General features: G+C 50.6%; 1 protein-coding gene across 1 annotated transcript in view; it reads right to left on the bottom strand.

Moving 5' to 3' along the window:
* Window positions 1-8,147: 8,147 nt before the first annotated feature.
* HECTD3 (HECT domain E3 ubiquitin protein ligase 3) overlaps window positions 8,148-21,300 on the bottom strand; it is a 130,046-nt gene continuing 116,893 nt past the window's right edge. Inside the window, exons 16-21 of the mRNA XM_029618051.1 lie at window positions 14,557-14,763; window positions 13,954-14,083; window positions 13,025-13,099; window positions 12,451-12,532; window positions 12,102-12,173; window positions 8,148-8,345 (exon numbers count right to left, since the gene is read on the bottom strand). Coding sequence (XP_029473911.1) covers window positions 8,261-8,345; window positions 12,102-12,173; window positions 12,451-12,532; window positions 13,025-13,099; window positions 13,954-14,083; window positions 14,557-14,763 — 651 coding nt within the window. The 3' untranslated portion in view covers window positions 8,148-8,260. The remainder of the gene's footprint in view (window positions 8,346-12,101; window positions 12,174-12,450; window positions 12,533-13,024; window positions 13,100-13,953; window positions 14,084-14,556; window positions 14,764-21,300) is intronic.

Below are 21,300 nucleotides of genomic sequence, written 5' to 3' on the forward strand. Positions count from 1 at the left end.
GGACCCAGTTCATGGTCATGTACTGGCGCTCCGTCTGCAAAGAATTTGGTATCTCTTTGGATTTTACAATGGTGTACCATCTGCAGGGCAATGGACAGTCTGAACGAACCAACCACAATCTAAAAAGGTTCCTCTAAGCTTATCAAATGAATGCCAGGACAACTGAACACCTCTCCTGCCATGGGCAGAGTTCTCCCACAACTCTCATGTCTGCACTACCACCACCAGGCCCCTCACCTTTCCAAAGCATCTATGAAGAACATCCTGACCTCCTCTACCTCTCCCATTAGTAGTCCCCTTGCCCGCGGCTCAGCTAACCACCCAGGAACTCCAGGACCTCTAGACCCACGCCAGGGAGATGCTCCAAAGGCAGCTGAAAAGGCCAAGATCTGCCAGTGTTCATCGTAGCAGGTAAACACAAAAAGTGCAGTGCCTCTGTCTGTATCATATGTTAATCAAAAGCCAGAGGTCCTATAACAATTACATTTCTTTCCAAAAATTTATTAAATCTATTTTATCACATAATAACCTCCTCTAATACATAGGAACTCCTATCTAGACAGTGCATATATTAAAACATAAACAATCATTCATTACCCTACATACACACTAACCACACATACTCACATCATTCACATATCCCATAAAATCCCCCAACATGATCATTGAATACAAGGATATAATGCGTATTTATCTCTTACAATGTGTAGCGTACTACCTCACAATAATAACATAATTAATTACAAAATACATAATATGATAATCATTCTCATATGTAAATTAATATCACCCGACGAAGATCTCGTTTCGCCCGCAAATGCGGGCTTCCTCAGGGACTATGTCCACAAACTCGTGGTATTATCATGTTGAAGTACCCAAGTCAAACTTCCAATCTCCCAATTTAATGATCACGAATTTTCTTCTTGCCGCCTTGCTCACAAATATCAATTCCACGTCTAGCAAAGGGTCCTTAATGCCAGCATTCCACTAATGATTACAATGTTTCTGCCGTCTATGTAGTCATTCACTCCCATCTGTCTTCATATATTACCTAGATTACAAGGTAATCTTGCAACTTTGTAACACTTCCGGCGCTGCCAACCTTCTTTATATGTACCCTTCCTTCTTAATCTCAGCTTTCAACATTTAAAACACCGGTCTCAACGTTCTCACATATATCGTTGCCTTGCCGCAATTCGACTATCTTCTTCTGTGTTACGCCGCCGTCCAAAACGCATGAAACGCAGAGGCAGGCGCAACTTAAAAATTAAAAGTAAGGGGGGGGTTTTAGGTAGGGCTGGGGGGCGGATTAGGTAGGGGAAGGGGGGGGGGGGTGGAAGAAAAGTTCCCTCCCTGGCCGCTCCAATTTCGGAGTGCCCTTGGAGGGAATGGAGGAAGGCTGCGTGGCTCGGCGCGCGCAAGTTGCACAATTGTGCACCCCCTTGTGCGCGCCACACGTTATAAAATTGGGCGTAGATTTTAAAATCTGGCCAAGTGAGTACGGCGCGTAAGGAGGCAACGTTCTGAGCAAGGGGAATAGCGGGGCCCTTCAGGACACTGATGCTAGGATCATTTCGGTTGAATACCTCCCCCGTTTGAAGTTTGGGGAATGAATTATTTGTCTTTTTTTCCACTCTGTAACACTGTCTCGGATGTTTTGAAATAACATCCTCCTGTTGAATTTGTTTAGGATTTGAGTCATCTGTTTACCCTGGATATTTATAAACTGCTGTGAGATCCGCTTTATTTATCTATTTATTTATTTAAGGGTTTTATATACCGGCAATCATGAAAAACATATCTTGCTGGTTTACATAAAACAGGAGTGCAGTAGATACAACAAACTGGAACTGTGGTGACTGAAGGTGCAGTTACATTTAACAAGGGTAACATTTATGTGGGTAACTGTCCACGGGGGTAGGGGTGGGGATTGTGGGGTTGGTTGGTTGTTTATTGTAGCATTTGTTAGGTTGTTGTAGTCTTTTGTCTTATGTTTAATTGGTATTTGTATGTTTTATGGGTAGTTGGGCCCAGATAGTGTCTTATTTTAGTAAAGGTGGTCTATATATTACTTGTCTTCCTTACTTTGAAAAAGCTTTATTGATGACTGCATTTACTGTTGCAACAGGTTTTGATAAAGAAGAAAAATAATAATTATATTGAGAGATTTTGTATCTATCTCACGGCTGGAGGACATTTATTTAACTGATGCATATTTTATGTAACCAATTTATAATTTCCTTTCTATGTGAAAACTAGGGGCCATGACATGAAACTCCAAGGGGATAGCTTCAGGAACAATGTCAGGAGCTATTTCCTCATGGAAAGGGTGGTGGATGCATGGAATGAAAGAGGTGGGGACATGAACATGGTAACGGGCATGGGATAAACACAGAGGATCCTTGGGGCTGGAGGATAGAAATGGAGAAACCTTAGGTATAATATTTCTGCATGGGGCAACAGTTACTGCCCTTACCAGAATGCATGGGGGTAAGCTGCACGGAGCGACTGGGCAGACTGGATGGACCATTTGGGTCTTTATCTGCTGTCATTTTCTATGTTACGCACATAACCTACAAACCAGGCACGTCGACAGTAAACGCCAAAAGCTGGTGATAGATTAGGAGAACGAATTTCATTTGGGAGCTTTTTCCACAACCTTGGAACCAGATAAGAAAAGCACTGCTCTCGGGACTTTGCAGATTAAACCCTTTGCGGTGGTGGTGGTGTGTACAAAAGACATTCAGCCTCTGATCAAAGAAAACATCTTGGTGTATGTTTAATTAATCTCGTGTGCAAGAAACCCTGCAGTGATTGAGCAGGAAGTGTTACAGCTTAAGTTCTGTACCAACCTCGACTGGCAACTGAGGAAGATCTTGAAAACCAGGGGAGATAGGAGATAGGCTAACAAAACCTTTCAGCAGAAGACTAGCAGAGTTCTGCAATCTCCTTATTGTTTTCTGTGGTAACTGGGAGAGGCACTGGAAGGATGAAAGACAACAAGGAGAAAGCTGCGACCAGGAGAGGCACGGGAGGGACGAAGGAGCGACAGGGAGAAAGCTGCGACCAGGAGAGGCACGGGAGGGACGAAGGAGCAACAGGGAGAAAGCTGCGACCGGGAGAGGCACGGGAGGGACGAAGGAGCGACAGGGAGAAAGCTGCGACCAGGAGAGGCACTGGAGGAACGAAGGAGCGACAGGGAGAAAGCTGCGACCAGGAAAGGCACTGGAGGAACGAAGGAGCGACAGGGAGAAAGCTGCGACCAGGAGAGGCACTGGAGGAACAAAGGAGCGACAGGGAGAAAGCTGCGAACGGGAGAGGCACGAAGGAGCGACAGGGAGAAAGCCGCGACCGGGAGAGGCACGGGAGGGACGAAGGAGCGACATGGAGAAAGCTGCGACCGGGAGAGGCACAGGAGGGACGAAGGAGCGACAGGGAGAAAGCTGCGACCAGGAGAGGCACGGGAGGGACGAAGGAGCGACATGGAGAAAAAAGCTGCGACCAGCAGAGGCACTGGAGGAACGAAGGAGCGACAGGGAGAAAGCTGCGACCAGGAGAGGCACTGGAGGAACGAAGGAGCGACAGGGAGAAAGCCGCGACCGGGAGAGGCACGGGAGGGACGAAGGAGCGACAGGGAGAAAGCCGCAACCGGGAGAGGCACGGGAGGGACGAAGGAGCGACATGGAGAAAGCTGCGACCGGGAGAGGCACGGGAGGGACGAAGGAGCGACAGGGAGAAAGCTGCGACCAGGAGAGGCACGGGAGGGACGAAGGAGCAACATGGAGAAAGCCGCGACCAGGAGAGGCACGGGAGGGACGAAGGAGCGACATGGAGAAAGCCGCGACCGGGAGAGGCACGGGAGGGACGAAGGAGCGACAGGGAGAAAGCCGCGACCGGGAGAGGCACGGGAGGGACGAAGGAGCGACATGGAGAAAGCTGCGACCGGGAGAGGCACTGGAGGAACGAAGGAGCGACAGGGAGAAAGCTGCGACCGGGAGAGGCACGGGAGGGACGAAGGAGCGACAGGGAGAAAGCTGCGACCAGGAGAGGCACGGGAGGGACTAAGGAGCGACAGGGAGAAAGCTGCGACCAGGAGAGGCACTGGAGACAAGAAGGAGCGACAGGGAGAAAGCTGCGACCAGGAGAGGCACGGGAGGGACGAAGGAGCGACAGGGAGAAAGCTGCGACCAGGAGAGGCACGGGAGGGACGAAGGAGCGACAGGGAGAAAGCTGCGACCAGGAGAGGCACGGGAGGGACTAAGGAGCGACAGGGAGAAAGCTGCGACCAGGAGAGGCACTGGAGACAAGAAGGAGCGACAGGGAGAAAGCTGCGACCGGGAGAGGCACGGGAGGGACGAAGGAGCGACAGGGAGAAAGCTGCGACCAGGAGAGGCACGGGAGGGACAAGGGAGCGACAGGGAGAAAGCTACGACCGGGAGAGGCACGGGAGGGACGAAGGAGCGACAGGGAGAAAGCTGCGACCGGGAGAGGCACAGGAGGGACGAAGGAGCAACAGGGAGAAAGCTGCGACCGGGAGAGGCACGGGAGGGACGAAGGAGCGACAGGGAGAAAGCTGCGACCGGGAGAGGCACTGGAGGAACGAAGGAGCGACAGGGAGAAAGCTGCGACCAGGAAAGGCACTGGAGGAACAAAGGAGCGACAGGGAGAAAGCTGCGACCAGGAAAGGCACTGGAGGAACGAAGGAGCGACAGGGAGAAAGCTGCGACCAGGAGAGGCACGGGAGGGACGAAGGAGCGACAGGGAGAAAGCTGCGACCAGGAGAGGCACGGGAGGGACGAAGGAGCGACAGGGAGAAAGCTGCGACCAGGAGAGGCACGGGAGGGACTAAGGAGCGACAGGGAGAAAGCTGCGACCAGGAGAGGCACTGGAGACAAGAAGGAGCGACAGGGAGAAAGCTGCGACCGGGAGAGGCACGGGAGGGACGAAGGAGCGACAGGGAGAAAGCTGCGACCAGGAGAGGCACCGGAGGGACAAGGGAGCGACAGGGAGAAAGCTACGACCGGGAGAGGCACGGGAGGGACGAAGGAGCGACAGGGAGAAAGCTGCGACCGGGAGAGGCACGGGAGGGACGAAGGAGCAACAGGGAGAAAGCTGCGACCGGGAGAGGCACGGGAGGGACGAAGGAGCGACAGGGAGAAAGCTGCGACCAGGAGAGGCACTGGAGGAACGAAGGAGCGACAGGGAGAAAGCTGCGACCAGGAAAGGCACTGGAGGAACGAAGGAGCGACAGGGAGAAAGCTGCGACCAGGAGAGGCACTGGAGGAACAAAGGAGCGACAGGGAGAAAGCTGCGAACGGGAGAGGCACGAAGGAGCGACAGGGAGAAAGCCGCGACCGGGAGAGGCACGGGAGGGACGAAGGAGCGACAGGGAGAAAGCTGCGACCAGGAGAGGCACTGGAGGAACGAAGGAGCGACAGGGAGAAAGCTGCGACCAGGAGAGGCACGGGAGGGACGAAGGAGCGACAGGGAGAAAGCTGCGACCAGGAGAGGCACTGGAGGAACGAAGGAGCGACAGGGAGAAAGCCGCGACCGGGAGAGGCACGGGAGGGCCGAAGGAGCGACAGGGAGAAAGCTGCGACCAGGAGAGGCACGGGAGGGACGAAGGAGCGACAGGGAGAAAGCTGCGACCAGCAGAGGCACTGGAGGAACGAAGGAGCGACAGGGAGAAAGCTGCGACCAGGAGAGGCACTGGAGGAACGAAGGAGCGACAGGGAGAAAGCCGCGACCGGGAGAGGCACGGGAGGGACGAAGGAGCGACAGGGAGAAAGCCGCAACCGGGAGAGGCACGGGAGGGACGAAGGAGCGACAGGGAGAAAGCTGCGACCAGGAGAGGCACGGGAGGGACGAAGGAGCAACATGGAGAAAGCCGCGACCAGGAGAGGCACGGGAGGGACGAAGGAGCAACATGGAGAAAGCTGCGACCAGGAGAGGCACGGGAGGGACGAAGGAGCAACATGGAGAAAGCCGCGACCAGGAGAGGCACGGGAGGGACGAAGGAGCGACAGGGAGAAAGCCGCGACCGGGAGAGGCACGGGAGGGACGAAGGAGCGACATGGAGAAAGCTGCGACCGGGAGAGGCACGGGAGGGACGAAGGAGCGACAGGGAGAAAGCTGCGACCGGGAGAGGCACGGGAGGGACGAAGGAGCGACATGGAGAAAGCTGCGACCAGGAGAGGCACGGGAGGGATGAAGGAGCGACATGGAGAAAAAAGCTGCGACCAGCAGAGGCACTGGAGGAACGAAGGAGCGACATGGAGAAAGCCGCGACCGGGAGAGGCACGGGAGGGACGAAGGAGCGACAGGGAGAAAGCTGCGACCGGGAGAGGCACGGGAGGGACGAAGGAGCAACAGGGAGAAAGCTGCGACCGGGAGAGGCACGGGAGGGACGAAGGAGCGACATGGAGAAAGCTGCGACCGGGAGAGGCACGGGAGGGACGAAGGAGCGACAGGGAGAAAGCTGCGACCAGGAGAGGCAACGGGGAGGGACTAAGGAGCGACAGGGAGAAAGCTGCGACCAGGAGAGGCACTGGAGACAAGAAGGAGCGACAGGGAGAAAGCTGCGACCGGGAGAGGCACGGGAGGGACGAAGGAGCGACAGGGAGAAAGCTGCGACCAGGAGAGGCACCGGAGGGACAAGGGAGCGACAGGGAGAAAGCTACGACCGGGAGAGGCACGGGAGGGACGAAGGAGCGACAGGGAGAAAGCTGCGACCGGGAGAGGCACGGGAGGGACGAAGGAGCGACAGGGAGAAAGCTGCGACCAGGAGAGGCACGGGAGGGACGAAGGAGCGACAGGGAGAAAGCTGCGACCGGGGAGAGGCACGGGAGGGACAAGGGAGCGACAGGGAGAAAGCTACGACCGGGAGAGGCACGGGAGGGACAAGGGAGTGACAGGAAGAAAGCTACGACCAGGAGAGGCACCGGAGGGACAAGGGAGTGACAGGAAGAAAGCTACGACCAGGAGAGGCACCGGAGGGACAAGGGAGTGACAGGAAGAAAGCTACGACCAGGAGAGGCACCGGAGGGACAAGGGAGTGACAGGAAGAAAGCTACGACCAGGAGAGGCACCGGAGGGACAAGGCAGTGACAGGGAGAAAGCTACGACCAGGAGAGGCACCGGAGGGACAAGGCAGTGACAGGGAGAAAGCTACGACCAGGAGAGGCACCGGAGGGACAAGGGAGCGACAGGAAGAAAGCTACGACCAGGAGAGGCAACGGACGGACAAGGGAGCGACAGGGAGAAAGCTACGACCGGGAGAGGCACCGGAGGGACGAAGGAGCAACAGGGAGAAAGCTGTGACCGGGAGAGGCATGAGAGGGACGAAGGAGCGACAGGGAGAAAGCTGCGACCGGGAGAGGCACGGGAGAGGAGGGTGCGACAGGGAGAAAGCTGCGACCAGGAGAGGCACGGGAGAGGAGGGTACGACAGGGAGAAAGCTGCGGCCAGGAGAGGCACGGGAGAGGAGGGTACGACAGGGAGAAAGCTGTGGCCAGGAGAGGCACGGGAGAGGAGGGTACGACAGGGAGAAAGCTACGGCCAGGAGAGGCACGGGAGAGGAGGTGCGACAGGGAGAAAGCTGCGACCAGGAGAGGCCGGGAGAGGAGGTGCGACAGGGAGAAAGCTGCGACCAGGAGAGGCACGGGAGAGGAGGGTGCGACAGGGAGAAAGCTGCGACCAGGAGAGGCACGGGAGAGGAGGGTACGACAGGGAGAAAGCTGCGGCCAGGAGAGGCACGGGAGAGGAGGTGCGACAGGGAGAAAGCTGCGACCAGGAGAGGCACGGGAGAGGAGGTGCGATGGTATAACTGGGAGAGAGTTGTTATAGGAGAGGCATAGAGCAGGAAAGGACTGTGACTGAGGTCTGGGAGATTGACAGCTGTGACAGGGTGCATGATTGGGAAAGACTGGAGAAGATGGAGAGCTGAGAAGGGGGAGTCTGGCCAGGAAAGGAAGGGGGAAGAGCAATGACTGTAACAGAGGTAGGGGAGGGGGAGTTGTGACAACAGGTGCCTCACTGGAGAGACATTGGGAGAGCTACACTGGGGGCGTTGGGGTAGAGCTGGACAGACTCATTTTTCCTGGTACTATATCTAATAAACACATGACACAGCAGATGAGGCGAGGTAGCACAGTGGGTTAATGAGTTTAATAGATACACAGCCCTGATTCAAGGTGATCCTACAGGATTATATCTCATCAGCTCTGCAGGCACAGGGGTGCACGGCCGCTCTTCCGCTACGTCACTCCTCCCAGGGACTCATGTCCGTATCGATGGCCACGCAGTTATATGCCGCATAGCGCAGCTTCTCCTCACAGATCTTTGCACTGGAAGAGAAGGAGAGAGGCGTCACTCTGGCTGGAGGCTGCTCTGCTAGGATTTAAGTCGCCTTCTTACCCCCAGGGTCCACTCAAGCTGCCCCGGAACATGAGGTGAACTGAGAAATAGAAACAGCGAACCTGCCTACATCTCCCACTGGTGCCGCCTCACAGCAGGAACCTGCAGGGGCGATGGAGCATGTAGAGAGTTCACCATAAACTGTGAACATACGAGGGAGGGCTAAGGCTCCTGGAGGAGGAGAAAGCCCCAGGGATCTGTAGTGTCTAGAACCAGTGCTGTGTTATATATTCATTAGTGATCTGGGAAAGAGAGCAATACATGTGGTGGTCAAATTTGTAGAGGACACAACATTATTCAAAGTAATTAAAGCACCAGCGGATTGGGAGGGATTGCAGAAAGCCCTTGCCGAACTGGGGAACTAGGCATCGAAGAGGCAGATGAGATTTAACATGAACAAGTGCAAAATGATTCACATAGAGAAAAATAATCCCAACTACAGGATACGATGCTGGGTTCTCTATTGGGATGGACCATGGAGTCCTTGTGGATAAGACATTGAAATCCTCACCTCATTTTTCATTCCATTTCATTTATTAAAATTTATTAATCGCTTAACGCAAATTGGTCTAAGCGATTTACATGAGATACATTCATAAAATAGATAACATAAAATACAATTAAAACAATCAGACAAAAAAAATGTAAATCGCAGACAACATTTACATAAGAGGAAATCTTACAAATGCATTGGTGGAAGGCTTGCCTCAGCAAAACGTTTTCTAGATACAATCAAAATTTTTTAAGGGAGTCTTCTAACCGGAGTTCCATAGGCAGAGAGATCCAGAGGGTTGGTGCAGCAACTGAGAGGGCTGACTCTTGTGTAACGGTAAGACGGGCATGGCGAGCAGATGGTGTGCAACTCACATTCACATCAGGACATGCTAGAGAAGTGAAGTTCCCAGAAGAAACAAATGACTGCTTCATGGAGCAGCTGATACAAGAACCAACAAGAGAGGAAACTATTTCAGACCTCGCTTTAGTGGAGCCCAGGATTTGGTGAGAGAGGTAACAGAGTTGGAGCCACTTGGCAATAGTGATCACATTATCCTCAAATTTGAGTTAATAACTGGAGGGAGGACAGGAAAGAAATCTACTATGACAGCATTTAACTTTCAAAAAGGTAACTAAGATAAAATGAGGAATATGGCTGGGAAAACAAAGAAAGGTGCAACTGCAAAGGTTAAGAGTTTAGATCAGGCATGGACGTTATTTAAAAATACCATCTTGGAAGCCCAGACCAGATGTATTCCACGCATTGGAAAAGATGGAAGGAAGGAAGACTGAACAACTACCACTATGGTTTAAAAGGTGAGGTGAGAGAGATTATAATAGCTAAAAGTACATCTCTCAAGAAATGGAAAATGGATCCAGCATAAGCACTGGCAAGTTAGAGAGAATTTGAAAAGAAGCAAAAAACTCATAATAAAAACATTTTCAGATACAATCGAGGTAAAAAGCCTGTGAGGGAGTCAGTTGGACCATTTGATGATCAAGGGGTAAAAGGGGCACTTAGGAATGACACAACCATAGCAGAGAGGCTAAATGAATTCTTTGCTTCAGTATTCACTGAGGAAGATGTAAGAGAGATGGTAGAAAAGATATTCAAAGGTGATGATTCAGAGGAAATGAAACAAATCTCAGTGAACATTGAAAATGTACTAGGGCAAATTGACAAACTAAAGAGTAGCAAATTAACTGGACCAAATGGTATACATCCCAGAGTGCTGAAAGGACTGAGAAATGAAATTCTGGACCTGCTATTGGACAATTGTAAACTATCATCATCATCTATGGTACCTAAAAACGGAAGGTTTCCAATTTAAAGGAAAATTGGTTCTTACCTGCTGATTTTGTTCCTGGAATACCACAGATCATTCCAGACTCCTGGGTTTTGCCTCCCTGCCAGCAGATGGAGACAAAGTTTCACTAACACTGTACATAAGCCAGTGTACCACCTGTAGTCCCTCAGTATTGACCTGTACCTGAGCCAAGATGACACCAACAACCGTAAATTTCTAAGCAAGCTTCTAAGCAAACTCGCTCCCCTCCAATAAGCCGGAAAAAGGTGAAATTTCCCAAAACGACAACAGAAAACCCTTTTCCCAAATTTAACATAACAGTGACCAGCATTGAAAACCTCCAACAACTTCACACTATATACAAAGCAACAGTACGAGCGGGAGACTCTCCCCTCAGGGCAGGTTTCTGGACTGATCTGTGGTACTACAGGTAAGAACCAGTTTTCCTTTCCCTGAAATGCCGAGCTGCCAGTGGAACCAATGCTGATTTATGGGGGATGAGGGATCTGGACTACAAGAAATTCACCCATATGGAATCTCAGAGCGAGCTGTCATCAAGGGTCATCAATCCCCTGCTCGTCCACCTCAAACCAGGGGGGGTGGCCACACCAGGACCTAACAACCCCCTGGGAAGAACTGGAGATCTTGAGGGCATAAATAAACATGTGGATAAAGTTGAGCCAGTTAATATAGTGATACTGATGGACTGTGGGTGGCACCTTGATATATAGGGCAGGGTTGTTTTAAAACGTCTCTGTCTCCATCTGCTGGAGGGGAGGCAAAACCCAGCAGTCTGGACTGATCCTGGTACATACAGGGAATGCAAGGTTCCACATTAGGAAAAGGATCTAGGCCTCATAGTTGAAAATACCTTGCAATCTTCTGCTCAGAGTGCGGCAGCAGCCAAGAAAGCAAATAGAATGCAGAGATTATTAGGAAAGGAATGGAGAATAAAACAGAGAATATCAAAATGCCTCTGTATCGCTCCATGGTGTGACCTCATCTTGAGTACTGTGTGCAGTTCTGGTCACCGCATCTCAAGAAAGATATAGCAGATTTAGAAAAGGTACAGAGAAGGGTGACTGAAATGATAGAGAGGATGGAACGATTTTCCTATGAGGAAAGGCTGAAGAGGTTAGGACTCTTCAGCTTGGAGAAGAAATAACAGAGGGGGGATATGATAGAGATCTGTATATATTCAAACTGTATATATTGTATATAGGTTAGATGCTACAAATTATACTCCCATTCATTTGTATTCATATGTTACAATGTTTTTTACTTCAATAGTTTAATCAATTGTTATCTTGTTAAATGTAAAATAGGGCAGATCTCGCCCTATTCAACCTGTTACCTGGAAACCGATGTGATATCTCGATCGAATGTCGGTATACAAAAGAAATAAATAATAATAATAATAATCTATAAAATAATGAGTGGAGTGGAACGAGTAAACATTAATCAGTTGTTTACTCTTTCGAAAAATTCGAAGACCTGTGGAAACACAGTGAAGTTACTGGGTAATACATTTCAAACAAATAAAAGAAATATTTTTTTACTCAATGCATAAGAAGAGCTGCACAGGTAGGGGGCAATCGTCTGCTGGGAAATTTTAATCTGCTGCATCTGGACTGGGGAATCTACGCGGCAGCTAAGCGCAGGGGAGATCCTCAGACAAATGATGAGATAGGACTCAGGCTGAAGGCCTGCTGCTGGGACAGCGCCAGGGATCGTCAGGTACAAAGGTGGACCGCCTGGGTACGTGCCCCGGACGTCACGAGCACTAACTTTACTGAGATAGGGGGAGGCCCCGTCATGTGGTACAGGATCTGCGGGAGAAGCAGCGCACCGAGGTCTTCTATCCCCCTCCCCCCATCCACTTACCTTGCATAGTTGGGTAGGAAGAGCGTACAGGAGCAGGTGGAGGATTCGGGTAATGCATCTGTGACCTCCGACCTTAATAAAAGATCATGCAAAAAGGAGACTTAGTACAGAGAAAGGAAGCGCACCATATCCTGATATATGTGGGGATCAATCAGGACCTGCATTTCATCAGGGATGTGTTTGCACTCTCTGCAGAGCACATTCTTCACTATTCCTGGGCTCCTACAGATTCCTGGCCTCCGTCTCTCTCTGGGAGTCCTGACAGCCACGGGATTACAGGCTGCCCTTCAGGTAGCCTCATCTTCCTCCAGCCTGCTGCAATTTCACAAAACATATTCAAACTACTTACCCAGATTTATCTGGATAGACATATATAGGTGCTGGGAGTCGACTCCTGCCAGTGACGAACCTCAGGAAACGGCTGCGATCCTCTGAAGAGAAAAGATAGAAATGCTAAGAGCGAGGCAGGAGGTAACACAGAGGGGAGACTGACAATGACGCCAACAAAAGTGATGGTTATACTGTGCACCTCACTCCTGCCCTGCAGCACCCCCTGATATTCCAGCACCCACACAGCTCTAAGGCACCTCACTCCTGCCCTGCAGCACCCCCTGCTATTCCAGGACTGAGACCCTCACACACAGCTCGGCCCATGCACCTCCCTCCTCCCCTGCAGCACCCCCTGCTATTCCAGGACTGAGACCCCACACACAGCTCTGCTAATGCACCTCCCTCCTGCCCTGCAGTACCTCTGCTAGTCTAAGAATGAGATCTCCTCCCCCCACATACCATCACTGCACCTCAATTCCTGTCTTACCCTGAATGCCTCTGACCAGACTCCAGCAGTGAATGCAGACGCGACCCATTTTCCTCCTGTTACACAGAGTTAGCAGGGTCGGACCAGGACGTAGCACAACACTTACCATTGGTGAAGTTGTTAAGTGCTTGCCAGAAATACAGCACCCTGGTATCCGACTGTTCCAGGTCCTCAAATCGAGCTGAGAAAGAGGAAAATGGGATAGTTAGAGCTCCTGCAGCAGCTTGTGCATATGAGGCAGGTCTGCAACATAAAAGATACAGACTGCCAAAAAGCATAGCACTGCTAATACTGCCCTGCCCACCTCCCCCACCGCCCCGAAGGAGCAAACGGAGGCTCCACACTGCTAAATACTACCCCTCACCCCCAAGGCAGGGACCGGAGGCTTCTCACTGCTAAATACTACCCCTCACCCCCAAGGCAGGGACCGGAGGCTCCTCACTGCTAAATACTACCCCACACCCCCAAGGCAGGGACCGGAGGCTCCTCACTGCTAAATACTACCCCACACCCCCAAGGCAGGGACCGGAGGCTCCTCACTGCTAAATACTACCCCACACCCCCAAGGCAGGGACCGGAGGCTCCTCACTGCTAAATACTACCCCACACCCCCAAGGCAGGGACCGGAGGCTCCTCACTGCTAAATACTACCCCTCACCCCCAAGGCAGGGACCGGAGGCTCCTCACTGCTAAATACTACCCCACACCCCCAAGGCAGGGACCGGAGGCTCCTCACTGCTAAATACTACCCCACACCCCCAAGGCAGGGACCGGAGGCTCCTCACTGCTAAATACTACCCCTCACCCCCAAGGCAGGGACCGGAGGCTCCTCACTGCTAAATACTACCCCACACCCCCAAGGCAGGGACCGGGGACTCAACTTGTTGATAGCAGGAATCACTTCCCAGCGAGAGACGTGCGGGGACTTTAGAAATGCGCTCTTACAGAAGAAGTGATGTTCATGGGAACGGATGTGCACCAGGGCTAAGCGGACCTGCTCTGCAGATGTGGCTGCTGCTGGATGATATTACTTACTCAGTTTCTTCAGAGCCTTTACTGTGACCTCTGGGTCTCCACAAACCCTCTTCTCCAACTCCTGCCAGGTCAAGAGGTCAAGGACAGCCTGAGGGACCACCTTTAAGAGCCCTGCTTGCATGGCTGCAATCTGGAAAGGAAGGGGAGCAGAAGATGGACATTGGGACAGTGCATCATTAAGTAATGAACCACAGAGAGGCATGGGCGGCGTTCCATAGCCTGCACCCTGACCCCATGGCGTGGGCGGCGTTCCATAGCCTGCACCCTGACCCCATGGCGTGGGCGGCGTTCCATAGCCTGCACCCTGACCCCATGGCGTGGGCGGCGTTCCATAGCCTGCACCCTGACCCCATGGCGTGGGCGGCGTTCCATAGCCTGCACCCTGACCCCATGGCTTGGGCACTGTTCCATAGCCTGCACCCTGACCCCATGGTGTGGGCAGCATTTCATAGTCTGCACCCTGACCCCATGGCGTGGGCAGCGTTCCATAGCCTGCACCCTGACCCCATGGCATGGGCGGCGTTCCATAGCCTGCACCCTGACCCCATGCATGGGCGGCGTTCCAGAGCCTGCACCCTGACCCCATGGCGTGGACAGCATTACCTGCTCCTTACTTTCCTCCAATTTGGCTTTCTGGACTCGTTGGATGAACTCCTTCCGATCCTCATAGTGAACGATAGTGCTGCTTCCACTGGGGATGAGTTCCACCAGCCTCTGATCGCTCAGGACAGTGGTGTACGTTAATTCATTACCAAACTTAAACTCAAAGGTATCTTTGTCCATTACCTCCATCGCCTCCAGCAGTTTCACCTGTAACAGAAGGAAACCGTTCAGAGGAGCTCACATCTGATTGGAAATTAATAACATAGCTGATCAGGAGAATTCTTCTTACATACACACTGCACTGTGACAGCACTATAGGGAGCAGGAGGGAGTTTGTCCCATATACTGCACTGTGACGGCACAATATGTATTTATTTTATTTATTTAAAGGCTTTTATATACCGGAGTTCATGTACTCGTACATACCGCTTCGGTTTACATAGAACCAAAAATTGGAAGTTGGAAAATTACATCAAACAAGTGGGTATAAAATAACAAGGTTAACTTGTTATTTTATATTATTATTTTATATTATATTATTTTATATTTTATATATATTTTATATATTTATATATATATATATATATATATATATATATATATAATTATTATTATTTATATTATATTATTATTTTAAACACGCTAGACCTCATCTTCGTAAATACAGCAATCAAACCTGTTCAGCACCCCACCTGCACGAAGGTCCCATGGTCAGATCACTCCCTCATAACATCGTCATTCTCAATACACCAGTCCATCTCTCATACCCTCCCCTTGCTTCACCTATAGGAAAACTTGCTCCATGGAAGATCTTAGCAATCACTTATCATCACATCTCTCAAGTAGACCTCACCAATCCGAATTCAGCTCTTCGATCTTGGAACAACATCACGGAATCCATTGCCAACAAGCTATGCCCTCTAACAACTAAAAAACCTCACCTCAATTCATCCAAAAAACAACCGTGGTTTACCCCAGAGCTAAAAAAGCTTAAACTACTGCTAAGACAAAACGAGGCTAAATGGCGTAAAAACCCTTGCACCACCACGCAATCTACCTATAAATCAACTCTTCACCAATATAAATCCAATACATTAAGATCCAAGAGGAACTATTACGCATCCAAGATCCACCACCTAGTCTTCGATGCTAAAGCCCTTTTCAGCTACGTTTCTAACCTCACACAAACAAGCCCTCCAGAAATCGCTCTCACCCAAGCTAAATCTAAAGCGGAAGAACTAGCAATATTTTTCAACAACAAAATCAGCAAACTTCTAACTCAGCTTCCCCCTAACACCGTCCCTACATCAACCTCACCTCAGACCACTTTCAACAATACCCGCTTAGTTGAACTAGAACTCACCTCCTCCATCGAGATCCAAGGTATCCTACGGAAAACGAAACCATCCTCTCACCCATCGGATCACATCCCCTCGAAACTGCTTCTATCAATTCCTGACGCCATCTCCAAATCACTGTCAGACATCATAAACTGTTCAATAACACAAGGATTTTACCCAGATGACCTCAAATTGGCCTCACTCAAACCACTACTCAAGAAACCAAACCTAGATCCTAACGATCCAAACAACTACCGACCGATCACCAACCTCCCCTTCATAGCCAAGATCATGGAGAAATTGGTGAACACCAGACTCTCAAACTACATTGAAGAAAACAACCTCCTATTCCCATCGCAATACGGATTCCGCAAAACACTAAGCACGGAATCCCTCCTCATCTCCTTAACAGATTACCTCATTCTAGGCCTTGACAAAGGACAAGCCTTCTTACTGATCCTACTGGACCTTTCTTCAGCTTTCGACACCGTTAACCATTCCCTACTCATTAAACAGCTGGCCTCCATAGGTATCTCAGGCTCAGCACTTTCTTGGTTCATGTCCTTTCTCAGCAACAGAGGATACAAGGTCAAGCTACAGAACAAAGAATCCTCACAACACCCTTCATCAGTAGGAGTCCCACAGGGCTCTTCCCTGTCTCCTACTTTATTTAACATTTACCTCTTACCGTTATGCCAACTTCTCACTGACCTCAACCTCAAACATTTTCTTTACGCGGATGATATCCAGGTCCTGATCCCTATTAAGGATTCCCTTGCAAAAACGCTAGCTTACGGGAATACTTGCCTTCAAAAAATTCAACTCCTCCTCACCAACCTGAACCTAGTACTAAATTCCAGCAAAACTGAACTCCTGCTCATCACCTCTGAGAACAGCACCATCACCTCAACACAGCAAGGCACAACAACAATTACTCAAGTGAGAGACCTAGGAGTCCTAATTGACAATCACCTGAATTTCAAAGCCACTATCAACAAAACTACTAAAGACTGTTTCTACCAACTACAAGTACTGAAAAGAATTAGACCTCTTTTCCATGCCCAAGATTTCAGAACTATTCTGCAAGCTATCATTTTTTCTAAATTAGACTATTGTAATACCATCCTACTTGGCCTTCCCGCTTCATACACCAAACCACTCCAAATGGTACAAAATACAGCTGCTCGAATACTGACAAATTCTAGGAGAAGGGATCACATAACCCCCATCCTAAAGAGCCTCCATTGGTTACCTATACACTTTAGAATAATATACAAGGCCATTCTTACTACATACAAAAATATCCACCTACTGGCTCCCATTGACCTACAGATCCCTCTCCAACTACATAATTCGTCAAGACCGACAAGAGATGCATACAAAGGATCGCTACAGATACCACCGCCCAAATCTACCAGACACAGCACGCTAAGAAATCGGGCTTTCTCTACAGCCATTCCACCAATATGGAACTCCATCCCCACAAACCTCAGACTGGAAACATGCATCTCAACCTTCAAAAAAAGACTAAAGACATGGATTTTCACACAAGCATTCCCGGACTCCAACTGATTCATTTCATCCACGCCACTCCTTATCTCCGCCCACTCTATAATCAATTATCTCCACTATCGTTTTTACATGTTTGAATTATAATCTGTCCTTTCTCTTCCTTCCCCGCCAAGTTCTAATTACCCTGTTATATGTAACTGCATTTTCCACACCATTGTTTTAGTTTATGTTTCACAATGCACCCCTGTTTTATGTGAACCAGCATGATGTGACTGCGATCTCGAATGCCGGTATATAAAAACCTGAAATAAATAAATAAATAAAAAACTTCGCAGGAACTTAGAGCTTAAGGTAAAGGAGAGAACAGGAACAACCTGTTACATGTTACATGTAACTGCTATTTCCGCACTATTGTTCAAGTTTAAGTTTATTTTGCACTCCTGTTTCATGTGAACCAGCATGATGGGACTATTGTCTTGAATGTTGGTATATAAAAAACTTAAATAAATAAATAAATAAATAAACAAACAAGACAAAGTTGTTATAGATCAATGTAAATAGCTAAACAATAAGTATAAATGCTTATAAATTACAGTCTACAATAGGGATCAGGAGGGAGTTTGTCCCATATACTGCACTGTGACAGGCACAATAGGGATCAGGAGGGAGTTTGTCCCATAGACTGCACTGTGACGGCACAATAGGGATCAGGAGGGAGTTTGTCCCATAGACTGCACTGTGACGGCACAATAGGGATCAGGAGGGAGTTTGTCCCATAGACTGCACTGTGACAGGCACAATAGGGATCAGGAGGGAGTTTGTCCCATAGACTGCACTGTGACGGCACAATAGGGATCAGGAGGGAGTTTGTCCCATAGACTGCACTGTGACAGCATTATAGGGATCAGGAGGGAGTTTGTCCCATATACTGCACTGTGACAGGCACAATAGGGATCAGGAGGGAGTTTGTCCCATATACTGCACTGTGACAGCATTATAGGGATCAGGAGGGAGTTTGTCCCATAGACTGCACTGTGATGGCACAATAGGGATCAGGAGGGAGGTGGAAATAACAGAATCCGGATAATCCTTCTTCCTCAACTGTCGCCTCTCATAAGCCAAGCCGCTAGACAAAAGCGATCCGCCCGATTGAAAAATATTGGACCTTACCACAGAAGATTCGGCAGATGACCTAGACGAAGAGGACCGTCCACCGCCAAATCAGGTCCGCAAACCATGGCCGCCGGGGCCACTCCGGAGCCACCAGAATGACCGAGACGGAGTGTCTCTCTATTCTTCGCAATATCTTGCTGACTGACGGCCATGGAGGAAAGACGTACAGAAGAATGTCACGAAGCCACGGGAGGACCAGAGCTTCTACACCTTCCGCCCCGTGTTCCCTTCTGCAACTGAAGAACCGAGCCGCCTTGGAATTCCTCTGAGTCAGCATCAAGTCCAGGTGAGGAACCCCCCACCGACAAGTTACGAGACACATCGCCTCCTTGAGAGTTCCCACTCCCCAGGATCTAGCTGCTGACGGCTGAGAAAATCCGCATGAACGTTGTCCACGCTGGCTATGTGAGAGGCTGCCAGCCGTACCAGATGGCATTCTGCCCAGCGCATTAAACGATCGGCTTCCAGAGCCACCGAATGAATTCTTCTTCCGCCCTGATAATTGATGTAAGCCACTGTGGTCGCATTGTCCGACAACACTCGCACCAAACAACTGCTCTCCAGGGGAAGGAAACTCCGCAACACCAGCTGAACCGCCCTGGTCTCCAAGCGATTGATGGACCACTGAGCCTAATGCCCTGTCCAACGAACCTGCGCTGCCTGTGATTTGCAAACCGACCCCCAGCTGGAGAGACTGGCATCCGTTGTCACGACCACCCACTGAGGCTCCCTCCAGGTCCATCCCGCGCTGCACGTGGGCCGGAATCAACCACCACTGGAGACTGGACCTGACCGGATCCTCAAGCGGTAAATGGACTTGAAACTCTTCCAACTTCGTGTCCCACCGAGATAGCAATGCCCTCTGTAAGGGTCTCATATGCGCAAAGGCCCAAGGGACTAACTCCAGAGTAGACGCCATAGAACCAAGCACCTGCAAGTAATCCCAAACTTGGGGCAGTGGCAGGGACAACAGCTGCCGTATCTGAGCCATCAACTTGTCGGTTCACTCCTGCGTGAGAAACACCTTTCCTATGGACGTGTCGAACAGAGTAGCCAAGAAATTCAGGACCTGGGACGGAACTAACTGACTCTTGGCAAAATTCACTACCCAACCAAGGGACTGGAGCCTGAGCACCGCGGAACGAACCGCTGACCGGCAAAGTTCCGCCGACTTCGCACAGATGAGCCAATCGTCCAGATAGGGGTGAACCAAGATCCCCTCCCTCCTGAGGGCCACTGCTACCACCACCATGACCTTGGTGAAGATGCGGGGCGTCATTGCCAGCCCGAAGGGAAGTGCCTGAAACTGAACCATGAACCGGAGAAACTGCTGATGCTGTTCGTGGATCCCTATGTGAAGTTACGCTTCTGTCAGGTCCAAAGAAGCCAAATATCTGCTGGAGTGGACAGCCGCACTTGACAGAGAAGAATCTCCATGCGAAAGCGCGGAACCTGGAGCACCTTTGTTCACCTTTTGAGATCCAAGATCAGACGGAATGAGCCTTCCTTCTTGGGAACCATGAAATAAATGGAGTATCTGCCAGTCCTGTATTCCTCCGGTGGGAATGGGACAATGGCCCCCAGCTCTTTCAACCAGCGCAGAGTCTGAAGCACCGCCGTCCGTTTTGCGTGGGCTCCGCAGTGCGACATGACAAAAAGCTCTCTTAACGGGCGCGTAAAATCCAAAGCGTAACCATGTTTGATAATGCTCAGCACCCACTGGTCCGACGTAATCTTGACCCACTCCTCGAAGAAGAGAGACAAGCGGCCACCTATCACCGGAACAGAGGAGTGGGTCGGGACACCTTCATTGGGAGGACTTGCCCCGGAAGATCCCTGAGGACCACCTCAAGTAAGGGCCTGCGGCCGTGAAAGGAATTAGGCCAAGTCTATGACCTCATAGATGGCTGGCGCGAATTGAAGGCTGGAGCTCTGGACTGTCGAAACCTGCGCTGGCCTCGATAGCGTGGGCGGGTGAAACCAAATGATCTGGAAGCCCTAGGCTTATCTTCCGGTAACCTATGCCCTTTATTGTCTCCAAGAGATTTAATAAGGGCCTCCAGCTCGTCTCTGAACAGAAATTTTCCTTTAAAAGGAAGATTGCCCAGTTGGGTCTTGGAGGTAACATCCACTGACCATTTGCGGAGCCACTGAAGCCTTCTCGCCGAAACTGCCGAAGCCATATTACGTGAAGACACTCAAAGAAGATCATACAAGGCATCCACGGTGTAAGCCACAGCAGACTCCAAGCAATCAGCTTGCTCCGCCCTCTGCCGGAGGCAGCTCCTGCGAAGTGAGTAACTGCTGCACCCACCTAAGAGTTGTCCTCTGCATGAGGCTACTGCACACCGCCGCCCGAACGCACAGCGCCATGACGTCAAAGATCCATTTGAGGAGCACCTCCAGCCTCCGGTCCTGAATATCCTTAAGGGCAGTCGCCCCTGTGACGGGACAGTCGTCCGCTTGGTGATAGACGAGACGGCTGCGTCCACCTTCGGGACCCGGAGTACGGCCAAGGACTCGTCAGGCAACAGGTAGAGCTTCTTCATAGCTCGCCCCACTCGAAGAGTAGCTTCGGGAGCTTCCCATTCCCGGGTCACAAGCTGCAGCAGCTTCGGTTGAAAAGGAAAAGCAGCCGAAGGAGCCTTAAGCCCGGAGAGAAGCGGATCCTCTCTGGAGGTGTCGGGACTCGGCTGCGGCGCCTCAATATCAAGCTCCG

This window comes from Rhinatrema bivittatum, chromosome 10 (assembly GCF_901001135.1).
Source record: "Rhinatrema bivittatum chromosome 10, aRhiBiv1.1, whole genome shotgun sequence".
Classification (NCBI taxonomy): Eukaryota; Metazoa; Chordata; class Amphibia; order Gymnophiona; family Rhinatrematidae; genus Rhinatrema; species Rhinatrema bivittatum.